Genomic DNA, 22,361 nt, shown 5'->3' with positions numbered 1-22,361 from the left:
AACAACAAACTCCAAACTGAAACTGAAACACACGTTTGAGGTCTACCCGTATCAGCACGCATAGCACGCATATCGCAACCACGGTGATATCATATGGTGATGACAACTGAGGTTTCGTTTGTGTCGTCCATGTCACCACTGGGAATACGTATCGCCCAAAAATGACTTCGCTGAGGAAATTCCGCGAAATTTTCAAATGCACACGTTGTGCTGTGATTGGCATGATACATGTGCGAGCTTTACCAGGTTCGTGATAAGCGCGCTCTACGGTTGCTCTGTACTACGGTTTCGTGTTCGTAATGACATATTTCTTTGCAGGTGCACCTTTCAACAAAATGAAATGCAAGGATATAGTGGACGCAGCTTGTGAGGAAGCAGAAATGTACAAGAAATGCGGTGTTGTATGTAGCCGTATGCATGATTATCCTACAGCTAGCAATGCTAAATATGAACTGTCGGCATTTCCCAGCTCCTCATTGCAGTGCTGTAATAACGCAAGTTGAAGCAACTACTCCGCCCAAATTTGTTCTCCAATTGCGCATATAATTTAATTACCTAGTCATGCGTTTCGAATAAAGTGACCTGACGTCCCGATTTAGGCGGGACGTGTCCCGGTTTCGCGCTGTCCCGCCAACCTGCTTGCGGGACGGTTTTGTCCCGCTTTCGGCCGAAAGCCGGCTCGCAGTCGCGGTCAGACAGCCCGGCGACCCTAAATTTGCTACATGCATGGCTATGATCTGTTTTCTTTATATTTCTTTCTTTCTCTATCTCTATTGCTTTCTCTCCATCTCTGTCTCTGTTTCTGTTTTTCATTCATTTTTTTCTTTCTTTCTCTTAATTCTCTCCATCTTTTTCTCGTTTTCTCGCCCATAGCAGCGCAATCGTATGGCTCCCATAAATTCTTATTCAGCTGCCGCGCTATAGCCGAGTGGTTAGCACGCTCGCCTTCATAGCGTGGGTACCCGGGTTCGAATCCCGCCTGAAAGTTTCTTGCGTTTTATTTCATTCTTCTCCTCCTTCTCTCCACTTCGCTTAGCAGAGTATTTGCTTAACGCTCGCACCTCCTCTTTCCCGAGACCTTGCCTCAGCACCACTCGTTTTACTAGGCTTTACTCTCTCCCACCCCAGGCTCCAACCTCCTTCCCCACCGCCCTCCATAACTAGAGTGACTCTACCATAACTCTTCGCCCCGCTGTCTCTCTCTAGTGCCTTCGCTTTCCCTCACACCTGCTGAACTAGGTGGTTGGGCATGCCCCCACATGCCCGAGCTTTTGCGTGCATTGCACGCACACTGCAAGCACAGCTCTACTGTTAAAAGTGGAATTTTCTGTTTCAGCTATACGGCATGTTCTTCCTTCCGTCATTACTCAAACCGCACCCCCCCCCCCCGTCCCACTTATGAGTCTGCGGAATACGCTCACTTTAGTTTAGAAAGAAGGTTTCCTATCATTTATGTCCTTTTCTCATAAGGCCTTGTATTTGTATCACAAAAATTCACAAGACCAGAGGTAGAGTGACCTAGAACTAGCTACAGACAGGGCTGTCATAGCGAATTCCTTTACATAAAACAGTTGACAATGTGTGAACTTCAAATTACTGGCCACGTTTATTCGTCTCAACAACCTGAAAAATCTAAAGGACAGATTATAAGCACATTAATTGTTTCATGCATTGAAGAAGGAGCAATCTGTACTATCAAATGTGTAGCATGAGTTTCACTGTAGTTATACTTAACTCTGCATAACCATCATAATTTTTCATGATTTTGTTGCCATGTTGACAAAATGGAAATGATTGCATGAAATTTTTATGCACTTTTGAAATATGTTGCAAAAGTTTCTCATAAGAAATTACTTGTGTACTTTGCTACCAAATGTACTTTGATAACAAAAATTGCTGTCATGGATACGACGCTCCATCTTTCCCATCTGTAACAATTCATTTTCTTATATATATATATATATATATGAATCCTGTTTGGTAAAGTCACTGTTCATATTTCGGCACCATCCAATGGTTCAGGTCATTCTTGTTTGCACTTTTTAAAATGATTTTGATACTAATATTTACATATTCATATTGTAAAGCATGGAACTGAAATGACGAGGACGGGACAGGGAGTAACACACACACAAGCCCAGGACAGGACTTGTGTGTCTTGATCTTCCTTCAAAAACAAGTTATCAGTGGTTGTAATCCAGTAAGGACATTTTTATTGAAAGATGACTCACACGAGATGTTTTTATCAAGCAATTCCCGTGAAAGAGTTTGCTGGAAGGAGTTGAAGGTACCCCCCCCCCCCCTCAGCTCATGCCTCTGATCAATAATTATTGAGCTGGCGCATGAAAGCTAGTGGGTCGTAGTTTGTGTGAGTAAACGTGAGCGGTCGGCAAAAAAGTGTGGAGCTCACTCAGACTCATTCAAGAAATATATTGCGCTCTATGGGCTCACTTGGACTCACCAAAATTTTCCTCAAACGGACTCACTCGAACTCAGACTCACTAAAACTTTTCTCAACCGGACTCACTCGGAGTCACACTCACCAAGATATTACTCACCCGGACTTACTCAGACTCATGGTTTTATCCAAGTCTGAGTGAGTTTGCCAACCTATGGCTGGAGCCAAGCGAACCTGTCATGTTGCTTTGTTGGGTCCTGGTGGTGGGGCTCAAGCCAGTGCAGTGGATTTCCGTAATGAGCCCCACCTTCTTTTTTATTTTCTTTCTCTTTGTGGTGCATTTTGCAGTGCACTTCGTATTTATTAATGAACCAAAGTTGCACGCCATAATCAGTGAATTTCGAAGCAGTGCATGTGTGTGTGCTTTTGACTCTTGCCCGAAGCGCAGCTGTCTTGAGAAGGGCACAGAATTTCGTCTTAAAATTTTCAACCATTTTCGCACCATGGAGCCATTTCATATTTTGCAGACAAAATCACCAGCACCTGATCTACACATTCGTGATAATCAACGTGCTGCGCTTGTTTGTTTGTAAAGCACAAAGCTGTTGAGGGGCCCATTAATGCGTTGTAATAATTCATTCTTGGGGTTTAACATCCCAAAACCATGATATGACAGACTCCGTAGTGGAGGGCTCTGAAATTTCGACCACCTGGGGTTCTTCAACGTGCACCTAAATCTAAGTACACGGGCCTAGAGCATTTTTTCCTCCATCGACAATGCGGCCGCCGCTGCCGGGATTCAATCCCATAGTGAATTGTACATGTCTGCATTGAATACAATGCATTCATGTAGGTTTTTAAATATATAGGAACAAAGAGAATAGAATAAACCTGTATTGTGAATAACGACATTTGTGCATAAATGGTTGTGCAAACAGTATGTATTTTACATTGCTGCCATGTTTAGAAAAAAAATTGTATTTTCAAACCTATGGCCACTTTAACTTAGTTGGAACACCTTATTATTATTATTAAAACCTGAATTTTATGCTGAAAACCAGCTGTGCAGTTAAAGATGCTATTGTACATTCCTTCCTCAGGATGGTGTCCTTGTTGAAAACATGTTCGACCTTCCCTATATCAAACCGGATCAGGCTGGACCGGAATTGACTGCCTTCATGGCACGTGTCTGCACTGAAGTAAAAAGGATACTCCCTTCTTTGCCCTGTGGTGTACAAATACTTGCTGGAAATAATAAAAGTGCACTAGCTGTTGCAGCAGCCACAGGTAATTCCTCTTCTTTACCTACTTGCAGGAACCAATATGTTCAGTGGTTATGCTCTACTTGAATTGTTTCCGCTGTTACCGCACAGCTACTTGTTGACACCATGATATCTATTTAATAAAAGAGAGAGAGATGAAAAAAAAGGAAGGCCATTTAATAAACTTTCCTTTAAAGGGGTCATGAACCACTTTTCCAAGTAAGGATCTAATGACCTCAGTATCGGAGTTTACTGCCTCCCGAATCGATTGCCGCAAAAATTTCTCGAATTCGTCAAGAATGAGCGGAGTTACGGGGGTTTGGCGCACGCTCTCAGCGCTTTCTCTCTTTCCTCGTGCCGACGAGCGCACTGGAAGCTACACGGGGAGGGATGGCACGGGGGAAAGAAGTTACGTCAGCGCGCGTCATGAAACGCGATCGCTCTCCCGCTGTGATTCGTGTGCGCGAGTGCGGCTACCGTGTACTGAGGAGTGCGGCGCCGGCAAGTGGCGGCACCCCATGGCAAGAAGCGCATCTGATCTGAACGCCGCTCTCGACTTGCGTCGGCTATCGGCCAATAAGCGTGCTATGTCTCTTGCGACGTAAACGGACAGATCCGCGACGTAAACGGACAGACGCCCCGCCCACCGACGAGAGTGAGAACCGGCCTCTGTTTGAAAAGAGGGCACCTGGGGAAACGGCAACTTCTCGCTCCGCTTGTGGCCTTTACGCGGCGCGCACGACTGTAATATTTTGCAGGGCAGTTCATAGCCGTGTCAGCTTTCCGCAGGATGTGTTTTTTCAACAAGCCCAAGGGGTGGTTCATGACCCCTTTAAGCTTACTGAGACATTTCCCTGTGGCCTGAAGAATATCATCTTACCATCCTGTGCACAAGCTATTTCATTTTCTCGTACCTCCCATTTTGGCTCGCATTAATTTATGCTGTGTTGAACCAATAGGGCACACGCCATGACCAAAAGGAGAAATAAGAAAAATATGAAGCCAAATATGCAGAAATTGTTTCGTGGAGCTCTCATTAAAGGAGTACTGACACAAAATTTTGGAGGCGAGATAACTTTTCAGATTGATTTGTGTGAATGCACAAACATCATCTACAAAGCATCGATGACAAATACGGCCCAGAACATACTTAAAATTAGAGCTGTGCGAATAGCAAAATTTTGGGTGCGAAGCGAATTCGAATAATGAAGATTGAGTGCGAATCGAATAATTTCGAACAATTTGCGAATATTTCTCAAACATTTTTCGAATAATTCGAAGTGAAATTACAGAAAAAGTTGCAGAGAATCTCTAAGTATGTTCTTGTGAGATAGCAACATGAAAGTGTTTCTTTTCACTATGTTGATGAAGCACTGGTGGGGTCATATTTCATAGTTGTCTTTCTTATCAAGAGTGAGGCAATGTAGAGGCCGAATTGTATTTATGAACGTGATTTGGTGCAACCAAGTTGTTGCCGACAACACTACACGTGATAGGCAGAGATGCCATTTCCTCAGCCTCTCCTCCTCTTTCAACATCCGTGGAAGCCCAACTGATGTGGCGGACAAGGGTGTGCTCCCTTCAAATCCAGAGTTCCAAATCTGCCTCGTAGACGTCGATATATAAGAACATCTGAAATTTTGGATGCTAAAAAGCTTCGACGTCCGATTTTTCGGACTTCCTGCCCAAATTTCAGGTCCAAAACAGCATTAATTGAGCCCCCAACTCTGCCACATCTTTCATCTCCATATTGGAACCAGCGTTTTCTTGAGTTAATACATTTGCGACCGTAGCGGAGCATGAAAGGCAGCTTTGCCGCAATACAGGGGTGTGATGAGGTGAAGCATATTCAATATCTAGGGACCACTTCCAAACGGACGTTGACTGTCTCTTGGCTAAGTTCGACCGTAACGGACCTTGAAAGGCAGCTTTGCCGCAATACGGGGGTGTGAGGAGGTGAAGCATATTGAAAATCTAGGGATCACTTCCAACCAGACTTTATCTCTTGGCTAAGTTCGACTGTAACAGAGCTTGAAAGGCAGCTTTGCCGCAATACAAGAGTGTAATGAGGTGAAGCATATTGAAAATCTGAAGGGGTCACTTTCAATTGGACGTTGACAGCATTTGTCTTTGGGAAGTTCGAATAGTTCGAATAGTAAAATTTCAGTGCGAATCGAATCGAATAGCAAACACTATTCGAAAAATATTCAAAATTTCGAATATTCGCACACCCCTACTTAAAATCAATTTTAAAGTGTGTGTCGTGCAACTGAGTGCAAAAAGCAGCACTTGGTGACACTGACATCAACTTGGCTGGAATGTAAGCAACCACCTTGATCGAAGACGTGCAAACGTAATAGACAAAATGTGACACTCATGCGGCCAGTTGTGTTACATTTCAGCAGCTCTGGACCGACTTTTCTAGGCGCTCTCTGAAACTGAAAGTGAAACTGGGCGCTATAAAAATGGCGGCAAATAGTTAACCGTCACGCACTGGAGCAATGAGGTATCCAGCTATCATAAGTGGATCGTAAGCTACTTGCTACTACTGAAAAAATTGTGAGTTATTCCACGCTGTGAAGGTAGATGGTGACTCGGAAGAGGCCATTTTGGTATCAAAGGCCAGGTTGTGAATGTGCGGATGAACATTCAAACCACTGTGCAGTGTCTACCACAACGACGACACTGCCATCGAGGTGCACATTAGGTGACATTTCTTTGCCAGGCCCACCTATAAGACAGCATTCTCCGCTTCGCGACATGTGTGCATGGCATTTTTTTTTTTTTAATGAGTGGGCTTCACTGCAACAAACAGTGTGGGCAAGCCAGCTCACAAAAAAAAAAAACCTTAAAGTTGGCTTCACTTCTAAACACAAATGCATTGCTGGGAAGACATTTTTTCCAGGGACAATATAAGCAGTCTTATTAAAATATGACGGCCCTGGCAGCTTTTTTTTTTTATTTAGACTTTTGCTTGCGGACACCACAAAATCCTGGACCTTAGCCATATACAGGTTCACTGTAAAAACAAGATACAAAATTTTTGTATCAGTACTCCTTTAAGGGTTGCAGGGAGTTGGTGACAAGTGTTGTAAGCAATAGTGCAATGGAAACAGTGCATCCAGACAATAGGCCAATTTCACAAGCTTCACAATGCCACTGTTGCTACAAAGGATATCTTTATCAGTAGTAGTCCTTAATGAACTGCAAGACTTCTGTGATTACTGGGATTTAAAGCACATTTTCTTTAGTTTCATTTCACCCCTCTCTCTCTCCCCTCTTTTTACTATGACTTGCTGGCATAACACTCCAGATGAATGAGAAGGAAAGTAAAAAATAAATATTCTACACTACACTAGTAGGAGCAGGATTGGGAAGATACACCCTCCAAAAAGTCCTCTAGCAAAATAGGCTATGTAGCTTTCATTCAGCTCAGGGCTACCTTGAAACGTTATGGAAAGGAGGCAAGGACTGCAAGAATTGCTGACACGTCAGTTGTACACGTGCTCCAAATTTGGTGAGATTGGTCCATTTGCACAGGGCATGGATATGTTGACACTAATGCACACATTTTATCTGAGAAAGGCAACCTCTACAAGTTCCCGAGAAGTTCTTTTGCCACTTCGCCCAAATGAGTGTACACAGATAGATTCAATGTTTCCCAATGTGCTACAGATAGACGGGTGGAGATGGTCACTGTGTTGTGTATGGCCTTTAGATTGGTGCATAGTGCATGAGGTGAACGTGGCAATGCCTGTAACTGTAGTAGCCCTTAATGAACCTTTCAAGCAGCAAAAAAAACAGAGGATGACCTTATTTTTAGGTAATAATAATAATAATAATAATAATAATAATAATAATAATAATAATAATAATAATAATGATAATAATAATAATAATAATAATAATAATAAGGCATAGTAGCTAGCATGTACGGGGTAAAGAGCATGGGAAGATGGGGAACTGCAATAGAAATGGAAATTGCTGAAATAGGATGACAGCAAAAACAACAGGCACATTCTACTACCGCTTTTGCAGCTGTGCTGTTTAGCACTCTTGCTATCTGGTTGCTATGTGTGCCAGCTGGCCTAAGTATGTGCCATCTTGAGGGCAATAGAAGCCACTTGGTCAGGTGTAGGTCACATACCATATTTACATAACCACCATAGATGCCAAATACAAGGACTCGGTCTAACGAAACCTGTTTTTAGGAAGTTCCCGATCCAACGAAGAAATTTTCATTTTCCAGCAGGTACCCATAGGGTTCCATGTTGTCATCAACCTGAATGAACAAACTAACTTGGCCACCAAACCCGATTTAACGAAGTCTTTGCTGAAATAAATTAGTAAAAAAGCAGTGATATGCTTCTAATCTTGCCCCGAACCGGTTTTTCTTCAAGCGTTCACTCTAACACTATCGTTTCAAACATCTTGGCGCCCTAGTGAAGGCCGTAGTTTTATTGTGATGAACCTGCACGCCGTGCCCATGCACAGAACAGCGAACTCGTCAGTTGGTATACCAAATGGTGCTGGGGCGGCAGTGGTTGCTTTTGTTATTTCATTGTTTATGCAACAGATCGCACTGATCGCGCCCTTGCAACTTTCTCGCTCGGCCTACTCACACAGTCACCACATTCGTTCGCCGTGTCTTTGTGTGTCGGTAGCCTGTCATAGCCTACCTGGCCTGCATTGCCTGGACATGAAGCCCCCTACGTCCGGGTGACATGGGAGGCTCCATGTCCGGGCCGCCCTCAGACTGCCCTCGCGGGTTTTTCACATGTGCAGGCATAAATTGGTGGCAAAAACAATGCTGTGGTAGTTTTTGGGTGTCACTATGTTACACGATTTTAGATATCCAAGTATCGAAAAATTCCTTTTTCAATTTTATGAACTTTCCTATTTAACGAAATAATTCAAATGGGGTCATCACTTCGTTAAATTGAGTTTAAACTGTAATGGTAAGCATTGGAACGTGGAACAATAACAGAGCCATTACAAGGGTTCCATGAGAAAAAGAGAGATGAGGAGGAAAGGCAGGGAGGTTAACCAAGAATATATCTGGTTGGCCCGTCTACATATGGGAACGGGAAAAGCTGTGTTAGACTCGCTGGCAAAATTGATGGGCCAGACACATGGACGCCAAATGTGGAGATAGCAAGAAATGTCTGAATGATAGTGTACATCTCTGTCAAACGAGTTTAGTGGAAGCTTGAATCATGGTGAACACTTGCCATTGAGTCATGTATTCAGCAGCACTGGTTTGTGGGCTGAAGTGGAACAAGGCACCACAGATGAAAACTGTGCCAGTGGTGGACACCAGTCCATCTTAACGTACAGGCTCTATATTTTGGCATTGTTCACATCACCTGGCTTCCACAGTGAGCCTGTGAAGGCAGACCTTTGCTAGAATGGAGAAAGATTGTCTGGATGTAATGTTTTCCCTGTGTTGTACAGCCCATACTCTGGGATATATAGGTCAAGGTGCAGCTGAGCTTATCTACTTCTGACATCACCATAGCAGCTCCAAGGGTGGACTGATGGTCAGGAGCGAGATCCAAGCGAAACGCAGCCATGGGCAACTTGAAGTCAGACTTGAGTTAGTAACAATGAGCAACCTTGCATAATGACAAATCTGTGGCGTGGGGGGGGGGGGGGGGGGATGTTAGTGTCATAGCAAGGTGTACATATAAAGGATAGTAATCACTTGCCCAACAGCCTTCCTTAAAGGAGTGCTGACACGATTTTGAGACAACGCAAAAGGGACATTTTTCATTTCCTTGGTATGCAGTGTTAACGCTCTCCACACACCGGAGTCAGACAACATGTATCAAATATTTTACTTTAATTTTAAAGTTTTCGTCGTTGAGCATCTGCAGGCCAGCCCCACCACAATGGACATTATCCCAAGGAGACAACACAGTTCCACTGAGTTTGTGAACTCTGCATCCTGCATACAACATAAATCGCAGAAATCACTGCCATGGCCACTGGACAACAATTCACTCATCGTTGTTTATGTGCACCACAAGCAGATGACAGACCTGCCACTAGTACATCGCGAGTTGCTGTCTCCCCATGACGTCACACTGCGATGACACGGCACTGAGAAGCCACATCGCAATATCGAAACCGAAAATGTTTTTTAAGGCAGTGGTATTAAAAATATATTCGATGCATTCCCAGGCACCACAATACTCTTTTTAGGGTTCTCGACACCAGTGTTTTTATTTAGAGCAACAATCCGAAAATATTTAAAATTCGTGTCAGTATTCCTTTAAGTCACCATGATGGAGAAGGTGGGTCAAGCAATTAGAGGTGTGCACGGGCTCCGGGTAGCCCGAAAGCCCGACCCGGCCCGCGGGCCGGGCTTGGGCGGGCCGCCGTATTTTCACCACGGGCCCAGGCCGGGCTCGGGCTACTTGGAGTTTGATCGGGCCGGGCTCGGGCCGGGCACAAAGCCCGACTCAAGCCCGATCGAAATATAGAGAATGAGCGGGAATTGTTTTCCAGCACGCATACAGCACCTTTTCCGCGATCGCCCTTTACCACTTTTCCTTTCCATTGCGGTTGTTCAGCGAGTGGAGTGACAGTGGTGAGAATGTAGCAGTTACAAAAGATGAGCTATTCGATTATCTCTCTATGGAATCGCCCTCCTGTCCATCTGAAGTTTTAGTCTTCTGGAAAAACAAGCAGCAGAGATATCTCAAGCTTGCCAGGCAAGCAAAAAAGATATTAGCAATTCCGGCGACGAGTGCAAGCAGCGAACGTAACTTCAGTTCGGCGGGCTACGTAATGCAAAAGCGCTGCACTTCGTTGAAGCCGGAATCGTTGGACTGCTTGCTGTTCTTGCACAACAATTTGTAATCTGTGTAATAGAGACTGTTCGTCGTGTGTTGTTTGATCGTATTTGATGTGCTCAACAAAATGCCAAATTAGCGGAAAACGATGTTTTTTTTTCGCAGTGAACCGGGCCGGTCCGGGCCCGGGATTGTGTTTTCGTACGTCGGGCCAGGCCGGGCAGGCTCGCAGCCCTTTGCCGTCGGGCTCGGGCGGGCCTTTGACAAAGTCAGCGGGCCCGGGCCAGGCTCGGGCTCAGAAATACGGCCCGTGCACAGCTCTACAAGCAATCACTTGCGATCTGGTGAATGTGGACCATAGGTCGGCAAAAATATTGGAACTCACTCAAGAAATATATTTTGCTTTGAGAGCTCACTCAGACTCGGACTCACCGAAATTTTCCTCAACCGGACTCACTCGGACTCAGACTCACTAAACTTTTTCTCAGACATTTCCACACAGACTATGACTCACGGCTTAACCCGAGTCTGAGTGAGCCTGAGTGAGTCGACTCATGAGCCCGCTGGCGTAAAATTAGCTTTTCCGATCATGGTGTAAATGCTCTTTAACGTCAATATCTCACACTATGATACACCTTTTGATCTTATATTAATGAGAACTAACAGACAATAATGCCAAGGAAAGTATAGGAGATGTTATTTGTAATAATTGGGATATAAATGTGAAGAAAGTAAAGTGGACGAAAAGATAACTTGCCGCCGGCAGGGACCGAACCTGCGAACTTCGAATAACGCGTTTGATGCTCTACCACTGAGCTACAGCGGCGGTCATACCCCCGTCCACTTTATGGGGTATATATGTACATTTTAAACCTAGGAGTGTTAGTCAGCGCCGATCGCACCCATGGCGGCGAATGTGGAACACACTTTTTCTGCTTTTTGGTGTCACGTAGCACGTGATCTTTTTACGAGCTGGCAGCTGACCAATAATCTCTCGCATACTACCTGAAGGCACCAAGTCTGCCAGAACAAGACCCTTACTATGAATGAAGGAAAGCAGATGGCTTTTAAGGGCTCATTTTTCTTTGTTAGACACAATATTAATGAGAACCGACCAACAATAATGCCAAGGAAAGTATAGAAGATGTTATTTTGTAATAATTGGGATATAAATGTGAAGAAAGCAAAGTGGACGAAAAGATAACTTGCCGCCAGCAGGGATCACCCCTCCCCCCACCCCCCCGTACGTAGGAGTCTGTTGCATAAGTGTACAAATATTTAAAATTTTGAATGTGCATCAAACAGGCTATAAGTCAAACAGATAAGCAAAGACATAGCTCAAGAAAGAGTGCAGTAGATAATGAAGTTACTTTGAGCAACATATCAGCCGTAGTAGAGTACATAAAAATTTATCTCGGATTGAAGCACTATTTAGTCAGTTAGTTTGATCAAACATTTACTTAGGTTTAAAATAGTTTGCTATTACCAGAAAAGAAGGCGATCAAGTCCTGAAAGGTAAATACTGGTTTTGAGATTTTCATCTCCAAAATGTGACCTACATACACTGGTGTTATACACCCCTTTGTCCCATGATACAGAGGATTATCTGTAGATGTAGAGTTCAAACAGGAATCTGCAGATATCTCATAACTGGTACTAACCTTGAGGTCCTTGCAAAGATTCCTTGAGCATCGGCCAGCTCCGATTCCGCAACACAATTCCTAAACTACTCACAAGAGGCTTTTCAATTTTAGTTAGTGATCATTAGTGATCATCACACAGTTTCTGGCGTCCACTAGTGTGGATAATGTGTTGCTTGCAAAATAGCCTCGTGCACAAGTTGAAACAATGGGCAGGCACACAGTAGTGCCCCGCTTTTATAACATTGTTAGTATGAACAACTCAAATTATGTATAATTCTTGCAGGCACCACACTTTTCTGATACTTGCTGTCTAAACAACAGACAGGCCCTATCCATTGTCCAGACAACATGTGTGTTGCCTGCGAGTCTACTGCTGTGGCGACTATGTAAAAGCTTACGTGCTCATGTGCTGTCTGAAGTGTACATGCTTCCTCGGGACAAACACTGGGCCTTTCACTTCTCTCAGCTGTTTGCTAACATCTTGTGCATAGAGGTCAATGGTTAACAAAGAGCTTTTTCTCCTACGTGCTAGCTTCATCTACAAGCAGTAACTGTTCCTACAGCAGTTCTCTTCAGTTTTATTTACTTTATTTGAGTGAAAGTCTTTTCACTGGGAATTCCATTAATGCGAAGCACACTGAAAACATCACTTGTGGCCCACTAAGCGCTTCAAACTGCACTGCAATTTTTTAAAGATAGCAGCAATGCACTAAATTTGCTCACATTTTCTCAAATCTCAATTCTAATCTGCAGTGCAATGCACAGAAACAAAATTTAATCACAGGGCTTTGTCTCGGTAAATTTCTAAATTATTTTCTGAAAAGATTTGTTGTTACTGACCGACCACATTATGGGCAGTATTGGTTGGGGATCAAAGTGCCCAACAAGACAGGACTGTACAAGTGCCTCTGTGTTAAAAAAAAATGAATATATTGAATGAAGCAGCTCCACTCTTAGTGCAGCAGCTACACAGGAGAAGTTGTATAGACAGATGTGTTTCAGGGAGCTCACTAACCAAATTGTGTGCAGGTTTCCAGTTCGTGCGTGCTGAAGGCTTCGTGTTTGGGCACGTGGCAGATGAAGGTATTATGGAATCCTGTGCAGGCGAGCTATTACGCTACAGACGCATTATTGATGCCGAGGACATCCTTGTGTTTGCAGACATAAAGAAAAAACACTGGTCAGCATCACAGAGCTCTTTTTTTAACATTATATCTTTGCTCAGGTCATGCCAGCCGTGTCTCATTGTTGTCAAAATGTAATTTCATCCTGGCCAGTTCACATGCAATCACAAGTGACGTCAGCATCCTGGAAACAATGAAAGCAGCTGAATTCTTTCGGTGTGATGGCATCATCTTGACTGGAGGTGCAACAGGCCTGCCACCCAGTGCCACTGAACTGCAAGGTGCGCCTTTGTGAAATGTTGCTTCTGTTCAAAATGTTAAGGGCCAGCATAGTTTTGTTTTTTGATTCAGTGCAAGCAAACATGGCAGCTAATTGGCTGCTAGTAATTATTTACAGGCAGAAGCCCCTGCAATGTTGCATTCTTTGCATTACAGCCCTTCAGAATTGAGAGAATTCCATGTGACCGAGTGTATTACTGGTTTTCAGAGGTGAAAGCTGAAGCAACAGTGCCCGTATTGCTTGGATCGGGAATTACAGAGAACAACATTCAAGACTTTTTTGCAGCAAATGCAGTGATCGTGGGATCATCATTTAAACATGGAAATGTCTGGAGCAGTACACTGAATCCCCTACAGGTAGAGGCATTCGTGGCAAAGGTACACATGCTACGTCAAACATTATCATAGGCATCTCAACTCTTACACAAAACAAATAATGACAGCTCTGTACTGGGATGTGGCATAAATAAAAGTTTTAATTTCTTTCTTCTTCCCATCTTCCTCAGGGTGCATCTAAACACAGTAATAGCCTATTGGAATAGTGGTCATCATTTTATAAATAACAGTCGTACAGTTTTCATGGTTAACATTTGTTTCATCACACAGTATCTTTGTCTTGGGTGTTGTGAATGTGAAGTGCAGAAACTATAAAACATTTTTCGTTGGGTATATTCCGGTGACACAGTACCACACAACATATGCATAGTGAGTACACTTTCTAAGTGCATCAGCAGTGAAGCATGATCAATCTGTACAAGTAGGTTTTCTTGTTGTACATCTGCTGCACCTATGCGCACAACAAATAGTGGACAGCACAACACATGAGTTGATAACAGAGCTTTCAATAATATGCATCTATTGAAAACTTGACAGAAAGGCTTAGCCAAAGTAACTTTTAAAAGACTGTAAACAGCACGGGTACAAAAATGCCACAGAAGTAGCTATGAAATGCACTAATCAAAGTTGGTGCACTTTATAAGCTTTCCGTTTGTAGCTACAATGTAGGACACCTGTCACATACTACATACTGTCATTCACAGAGCAAAAACCTAAGCTGCTGGAAAACCGACTTATTAACAGTTGAGCCTTCCATCATAGCAGTTTGTAAATATTCTTTTTCTTCAGGTCTGCATAGGTAAAGTTCAGCACAGAAAGAAATTACTGCTGGCGTTCTATAATTAATGGCATAGAGAAGTACAGAATTTACTGTGAGCTCGAGGGCGTTTACTGAGATTATTTTAAAAAGGTTATGATAGTGCTCGGAAGTAGGAAGTACTCTAAATCAAATGCAATAACATAAGATGTCACAAAAATCACATGCCAAAAATATATAGCATTTGGATGACCACCTATAAAATAGGTGGGAGTGAAAACAACATTGCGCTTTGCCCAGTGTTCCAAAGGGTAACCAAAAAACAAAAAAGAAAGAAAAGTGCACCCTGAAAGTGTGGCTAATTCAATATATGCCTGCAACTCATATTACCTCTGCACTATCCATCTGGTATAAGAAATTATTAGAAGCTTTACGGACACACAACCTAGTGATAAATTTTTGCAAGGCGCTCGATTCATCGATGTTGATGAAACCAGCGTAGTATACATACTAGAGAACTTGCTTTACGCACAGACTTTGCTGCAAACATTTTCTAGCTGTTTTGCTCATATTTTGAGGCAAGTGCAGTTTCTCAAGTCAGTATCGCTCAAATTAAGCGAGATTATTTTAAAATAGACATACACACATTTTACATGCACCCCCCCCCCCTCCCTGGACAGCTCCCCTTTCTTTTTTTTACATTTACATTTTCCTTGATGGGCTTGTTTTTACACACTGTAGGGCCATAGACTAGACTTTTGGTTCCATCCTGCTGTGTTCTTTTGTACATATATACAGCCAAGGATTGCTGAGCTCACACATGCAGTCACACATCTCACAGCAGGAAGGTGTCAATAGAGTATGCTATACCAATAATAATAATAATAATAATAATAAAGAAAGGTGGTTGGACTGAGTTTGGGTGCAAAGCATGGCTGCAAAAGACAGCTTTTCACCGGAGGATATGCAGCTTAGGCTGCTGATATTGCTAGGCTCTGGCTGACAAGCCTAATCACACGTATGCACATACAATGATCCTAATGACATTCTACCACAGGTACTGCTAGAATTATTAGGTGCTTGGAATAAGCCGGCACTTGCCAACAGATGTATATTTTTTTTATGGACTGAGCTTCGAATACATGTAGAGGGATCACAAATACTCTACAGTGTTCGCGATGAAGTGCGATGGAAACGAGCATTTTAATATATACCACGTTGTGTCAATACGAGCGCAAGGGGTGGGTAACTCAGCTAAACCATTGGCTCTTCCGCACTTACACAGATATGGTATCGCTGAGTACCACATTTGTGTGCATTACTCGCCTGTCTCACCAAGGCATGCAATGAGAAGCATGCAATGAATTTGCAGGGACAGAACCAAGACGTTCATTAGCACTTGTCACTGTGTGTTCAAATTTTCAAGCCTCCAAATATTTCTGCCAACATTGTACAGGCACTTATCATACGTGCGTGACGAAATTGTGTGTGAGAAGTTCCAACACAGCATGTCTTGAGGGAGAGGGGGTGCAGGCCCCTTACAATGGTGTGAAATTTAAGTGTGAATGAACTAGCAGTTTAGCCGAGTCACATGTATCTTGCGCTCCAGCTGGCAGTTGTTAATCACTTTTCTTTTTTTTTTTTTTTTTTGGCAGTTTGGATGCATATTTAAATCGGTATATTTAATGTTCCTCTTTCAGATGGTCAGCTTCTGTACATTTTTCTTTTACCATGGTAGTTTCCCATTAAAAAGCATGACGTCAACATCGCTTGCAACATGGATGTCGCATGGCCATTTCACCTTTGGGCAAAGGGATGGACATTGTTACCACTGCAATCGAAAGGCTGTAGTGCATAAAAGTTGACTTAGGCTGAGCTATGGAAAAGGAAGAGGTGTGTAACTGCTCATATCCTGTGTACAGCGTGTGGAAGAAACGTACCAGGAAAAAACGTACATTAATCCAACCTTAATTTAATTTTATAACACATCAGCTGTCCAGTTTCAACATATTTCTACATACTATTAATGCATTTGAACCATAAGTGTATTGGGCTTTCAGAATTAGTCGTGTGTCAGACAAGCACAATATATATATCTATAAATATATCGAAAGGAAAACTGCAGGCATGACACGTAAATTAACCATTACATTAGCAGCATAACTACACTATTTTACATATTTTGTAGGCCAAGATATGCGAACTCAAAAGCCAAATCATCAGTGTGAGTGTAAAAGTAACTAATAATTTAAGACCACCCTGTGTTGTGTTAATGATGATGTAGATAATTCTGTCCCAAGAGTATCTGTCTCAATAAGGCTTTTCATTAAATCTCTGTACCTTGGTGTGTGGCCATATTAAAATGCATTCAAGGCCACTGCCAAATTGGAAAAACTGGAAGACACATTAGACATTCTTAGATTTGTCAAGCTTTCCTCAAGCCTGGATACACACATTTCTCTTTTAGGCTAGACTATTAATAGCGTGATAACTAAAGAGTAGCTCAGTAGCATAAGAAAAGCTCTGTTATCTGTCACAGTTAAATAAATAATATGCAGGATCATTTTCACAGTATGGAGGCAAAAATATACCATGCCAATAGCCACAACTCTTGCCTCTTGAGACAGACAGGCAAGCATGCATGAGGCGAGACATCAGTTCCACTGACATCTGGCCAGTTGAAAGGGCCAGCTGCAAGGGGCAGCTGCCTTCTTTTAAGCACTGTGCAAGCCTATGCGATGACATTTTTTAGGTGCAACAGACTGCTTTTTTTTAATTATTTTTAGCAGAGGAGACATCCAGCTGAATATTCTACCCTGGAGACTCAAACTTTCATGAGTGCAGTTATAGTACCTAGAAAGCAAAAGTGAACTATTAAAATCTTGTTTCTACATATATTTGTGCAAGCTCTGCATAATAGGGACGGACTCGTGAGGAAGGTGCAAAGGTGCTGTGGCTTGTTGCACAACAACCAAACCATGTGACTGCTTGAATGCTTGTCATAAGGGAAGAGGCACTCCAAACTCAAAAGCAATGTGGAACAGCCTGTTTGTTCAACCATTCACCTTATTCCAGAGATTATGCGCTGGTGACAGATAGGCTCCAGGTTTGCTGACTAACTAGCTTTATGGATTTAGTATGGGAAACATAGGTTAGAGGTCACAAAGCTGCACTGTAGCAACAATGTGCAGCAAGTGTTCACAAGTAGGTAAGCTAGAATCACACAGTCGGTAAGGCTAGTAAAATGAGGAAAGCACAGATTTAGCGCTCAGAGAGCTTGGCTGCTGACAGTTTGCACACAGCACCTCCAAAGTAGTATCGATGCAGAAAGTTGTTTAGGTGCCCAACTTTGTGAACAGTGTTAATTGCAGGGGGGGAAATAGTGCAATTTCAGAGAGAGAGTGCTGCTCTTAGTGGGACAAACAAACTCTGGCACTGCCAGCCTTTACCTCTGGTATGCATTGCAAACCACTGGTGTCCTGTTTCGTTATCATATGTGATGGCAGTGTAAAGGCATTTCTGAAGCAGTCATCATAGCTGGCATACACTCGTGCATGCATACACACGCATTTATACAGAGAGTTTTACGTGGTTATTTACACACGCTACACACATCCACAATAGTTAGCCAGCAGCTAAGACACTATGTATAATATATATATATATATTAGGGGGGGGGGGAAGCCACCTGAAAGTTACTTCACACTGATAATCTTTAATGCCTTTCTTTTCTTTTTTTTTTCTTTTTTTTTCTTTTGCCATGCATTTTTGAGCTTTTATGTCTTTTTTTGTTGTTTTATAGCTATGTATTTCTTGCGACCTACGTGCACAAGGTTACAAAGCTAAAACACCAAGTTATTTTTTTTTTCTCTTGCACGTTCAACATACCAGCATGCACTACCAAGCTTTTATTTATATATGTGTCTTTTTTTTCATGTTTATTCTTTTACACTTTTTTTTAAAGCTCTTTGAGTTCTCTTTTCTGTGGGCAGGTAAGTGGGGGTGCAGGGAACTCATGCATTTGGGTTCTTTAACTTTATACACTCAACAGGCTCAGTACTATAGAGAAAGTACAAGCCCACTAATATAAGAAAACAAGGCAAATTTTGGTGCAAATAGCAACAAACTATGGGTATGCAGCCACCCTGGATATGAGAGCAAGATGGCTCTCAATGTGGTTTTTACAGCTTTCAGATGACTTGGTGCTTTACCGATTTTTATTTCCCCATCTCCGTAGCAGACCAGGTGATCCAGTCACCATAAATACTCCTAACAGTATAGCAGGTGGGAAATACTGCAACAATGGCAGAACTCAATCTCACTCTGCTCTGCTTTGAGGCATGATAAAAAGCTTGTTATATATACAGTGAGAGTATCAGTTTTTCTGGGTATTTATATATGTACAGATTCTTGCCTCTACAGGTCCAATGTTTGAGACACTGCCTCACAGATGCTTTAGATTCGTTTGAAATTGTTTGCACTAGAGTGGTGCATTAAGAAGAGTTCAAAATGTCACTTCAACATATGCACATTACCTTCGATTACTTTTTGAAATGCAGGAGTGGATAATCCATTAGCAGTGCTTTTAGTAAGCAGCATCAAGGTTCCTTCTGTGCATGAGGTCAATATTCAAATGGACCAAGGAGAAGAGAACAAGGCTGGAAAAACTGGGGAGGGGATACCTGCTGAGATCCTCGCTTTCATGTGTTATTCGAAGCTGCATACGATACTCTTGCAAATCTCTACTTAAGAAGCAGCAAGGTAGTCTGAAGGCAAATGCAAATTAAATATGGGAAGGTGCTGAAAAAAGATCGTAGCTGTCTGAGCAAGTGTATTTTCCGCTTCTTTTTTTTTCCTTCCTTGTTTTAAAACTTGTGCTCAGATATCCTGCTTTTAGATGCTAAATGATAGTGAATAGTGAAATTTTAACAAAATGGCAGGAAATGTGCATCCTTCAGTGTCATTTCACCATCCCCACAGACATTAAATTGCAGTTTTCTCATTTTGCAGTATGAATCAGCAATGACATAATGCACACAAGTCTTTTGCTCAAGTAATATTGTCATATTATAATGAAGCTTTGTATCTGTGGCACCGATGTGCATTTTCATCACGTCTAATATAAAGTTGTCAGAAAAAAGAATTCTACAGAAGGGCTTTGGAATTAAGTGTTCGTAATTACCAAGTTCTCAAAAATAAATAAATAAAATTTCGTAGACAAAATTCTTGATCAACCGCTCATTACAGAAATAAAAACCAAATGAAAAAAAAAAACGTTTATGTTAATTCTTCTAAGAACTACTGCAAGAAAAAAAAAATGTTCACAAAAATCTGTCCTTATACACTAGATGACACTTGAAACAACTGTAGAAACTACACGAATACAAATTGCAAAATAAGCCCAGGTTTACAGTAGGAGCAAAAGAAATTGATGTGCGTCTCCCATTAAAACAGCATAAAGCACCCTACTTTAGATCCACAACATATATAAGGCAATGCCAAACACTTGCTGTAGTAAATTGTTCTGCTTCAGAGTTTTTCTTCAGGTGAATGAAAGTCACTGTTACACAAAATAACATGTTACATGAAAGTTACATGTTATAACTACAGCAATGATCTTGCTCTGCAATAAGTGGTCAAGTGCAATCTGTGCACTATACGTATCTTGCCCTGTACACAAATGAGGTTTAGTAAATGAGAGAAGACAGAAGAACAGCCCACTACAATGGTTCATGTTTGTAAACATAGCCTGGATACTGCATGCCTCTTGCTGTGGCATGGTGCCGACCTGGTTCAACTATGGGAGACGCACTGTAATAATGATCGTCAGACTTCTGTTTACTAGAGACAGTGGTTCCAAAGAACAAAATAATCTTATGGGGACCTTCCAATATCTCCCATTTATGAAACTGGTCACTGGAACTTCTGACATGAAGGTTTATAAGTACATACAGTATAAGCTTCCATTTTCAAGCAGAGTGTTTAAATGCCGTGATGTTTTCTTAGTAAATATTTCAGTCAAACATACTTTCCTTAACTTTCTAAAAATGACTTTCTTTTCTTGCACTGACAGATCAATCCATGTGCTCACTTTGAAGTTAACATCTCCAACATGATACAGATCTGAAGCTGCACTGTGCGCATAGAGCCTGTGACATGCACAGAGCCTGCTCCTGGCCACAACACTCTACTGGATCTTTTTCTTTTAGGCAGGCCAGAGTAGAAACTGTAGATTTCGTAAGCCCCAATAATCCCCACCACATTTGTCCTCTTGTTTTCTTCCTCCGGTCGTGCAAGTACCAAAAGCATAGTCTCTTTGCAGTAATGGCAAGTTAGCACTTGCGGTTGTTGTTTGCTCCTGAGCGGCGTGCGGCAGTACGATCACGGCGTTTGGGATGTCGGTTGCCAGTTTGCACTGTGCGGTTCTGCCGCTCTAGTTGGCCTCGACCCAACTGTCGCTGTTCTCGCTGCACTTGGCTTCGCTGACTTGGCCGTAGCTGCTCCAGCCAACCTGGACAATTGCAATGTGTACCCTTGAAAAGCCTCTTTCCAACACCATGCATGCATGCTGCAGCTAAAAAACATACAGCTGTTAAAAAGATGTAAAAGGTTATTCTACACTTTTTTTAGCCTCAGGTAAGCCCCATCACCTTTAAATAAATTCTGAGAAACCCCCTGTTTACTCATATGCATTCCTTTAATAATGTTCACACTTCACTACACGGGAACAGCTCTTATACGAGTGTTATGAGCACATATGCTTTCCTTTCAAGAGCACTGCACCAGGCCCTATCAAAAATTTTACACAGGAGTTTTAAAGAGTCATTCAGGGAACACCTAACCAGAGCAGCATTGAAAAGGATTCAGTAGTATCTGAGTCTGAGGGATGCCATAAAGCAGCAGTACAAGGAGTTCAGTTATCCTTCCCATGTGCTCCCTTCAGTCGCCTCGGCCACAGCATGCCAGGGCCTATGTGCAACATGTTCATCTCCTGACTCCTCCCATACTGAAGCCAAAGGCTTCTCTTTTGTTCAGACTCAATTTTTTTGCACAAGACTTACACTATTGGCAGACATCAGGATCTATGAGATAATCACCAACTTGACTACTGAACTTCCCACTAATTGCTTCATGAGATAAGTTCCAAGTGAAAATAGAAGATGGTCAGTGTTCAAGGCACGTCCACTTACTGGAATCTTAAGACCATCAACACCAGCTTATAGTTAAATTAAAAGAGTATGCCTTGAAGTGCATTAGTGTTCAGCAATGTTTTGTCACTTTAAGGAAGCTACCTGGGAAAAATTAAAGTACAACACTAATGTATTTTACCACAAGTTTGGGGTCAGATGTTTCAAAGCTGACCATGTAGTATGTTTCACCTAGCAGGTAACACTTTAAAAGCTACACAAGTAGCGTGGCCTTGGGGCTTTTTCATTCTGCATGTTCACTGGCGCATCAGCGTTTGATCTGCGATGTCAATAAAATAAATCCCTCATATATTACGGTAAAATCTCATTAAGTGGAACCTGAAGAAACCCGGAAAATATGTTATATTTAGGAGTTTCTTTTATTGAAAAAGATGTATAGGGGTGTGGTACCCAAATACAAAATCAACCAAATTAGAAGCATTTCTTCCAATAAAGCAGCAATTTTTTTTAACCAGTTTCCATTTACCAAGATCATACTGTATAACTATAACTTGTGGTGCTAAGGTTATGTCAGATCACATATTGTTTGACTATCTTTATGCTTTCAGTGTGTGATG

General features: G+C 42.2%; 2 protein-coding genes across 5 annotated transcripts in view; one reads left to right on the top strand and one right to left on the bottom strand.

Moving 5' to 3' along the window:
- Positions 1 to 98: 98 nt before the first annotated feature.
- LOC119377169 (uncharacterized protein F13E9.13, mitochondrial) lies at positions 99 to 13,995 on the top strand. 2 transcript variants are annotated; one of them, XM_049411225.1, is made up of 7 exons: positions 99 to 246; positions 319 to 401; positions 3,499 to 3,685; positions 13,130 to 13,183; positions 13,262 to 13,280; positions 13,378 to 13,505; positions 13,712 to 13,995. In XM_049411225.1, the coding sequence occupies exons 1-7, from the start codon at positions 162 to 164 to the stop codon at positions 13,909 to 13,911; spliced, it is 756 nt and encodes a 251-aa protein (XP_049267182.1). In that variant the 5' UTR covers positions 99 to 161; the 3' UTR covers positions 13,912 to 13,995. The 2 variants fall into 2 exon arrangements, with proteins under 2 accessions (XP_049267182.1, XP_037502690.1); XM_037646762.2 differs by having other exon boundaries at positions 13,130 to 13,280.
- LOC119377191 (tumor protein p53-inducible nuclear protein 2) overlaps positions 13,960 to 22,361 on the bottom strand; it is a 34,994-nt gene continuing 26,592 nt past the window's right edge. For all 3 annotated transcript variants that reach the window (XM_037646789.2, XM_037646774.2, XM_049411235.1), the window contains exon 5: positions 13,960 to 21,107. In XM_037646789.2, the coding sequence (XP_037502717.1) occupies positions 20,929 to 21,107 (179 nt within the window). In that variant the 3' untranslated portion in view covers positions 13,960 to 20,928. The remainder of the gene's footprint in view (positions 21,108 to 22,361) is intronic.

This window comes from Rhipicephalus sanguineus, chromosome 1 (genome assembly GCF_013339695.2).
Source record: "Rhipicephalus sanguineus isolate Rsan-2018 chromosome 1, BIME_Rsan_1.4, whole genome shotgun sequence".
NCBI classification, from domain to species: Eukaryota; Metazoa; Arthropoda; class Arachnida; order Ixodida; family Ixodidae; genus Rhipicephalus; species Rhipicephalus sanguineus.
Note: the sequence above shows the minus strand (reverse complement) of the source record. Positions and strands in the feature narration are given on the sequence as shown.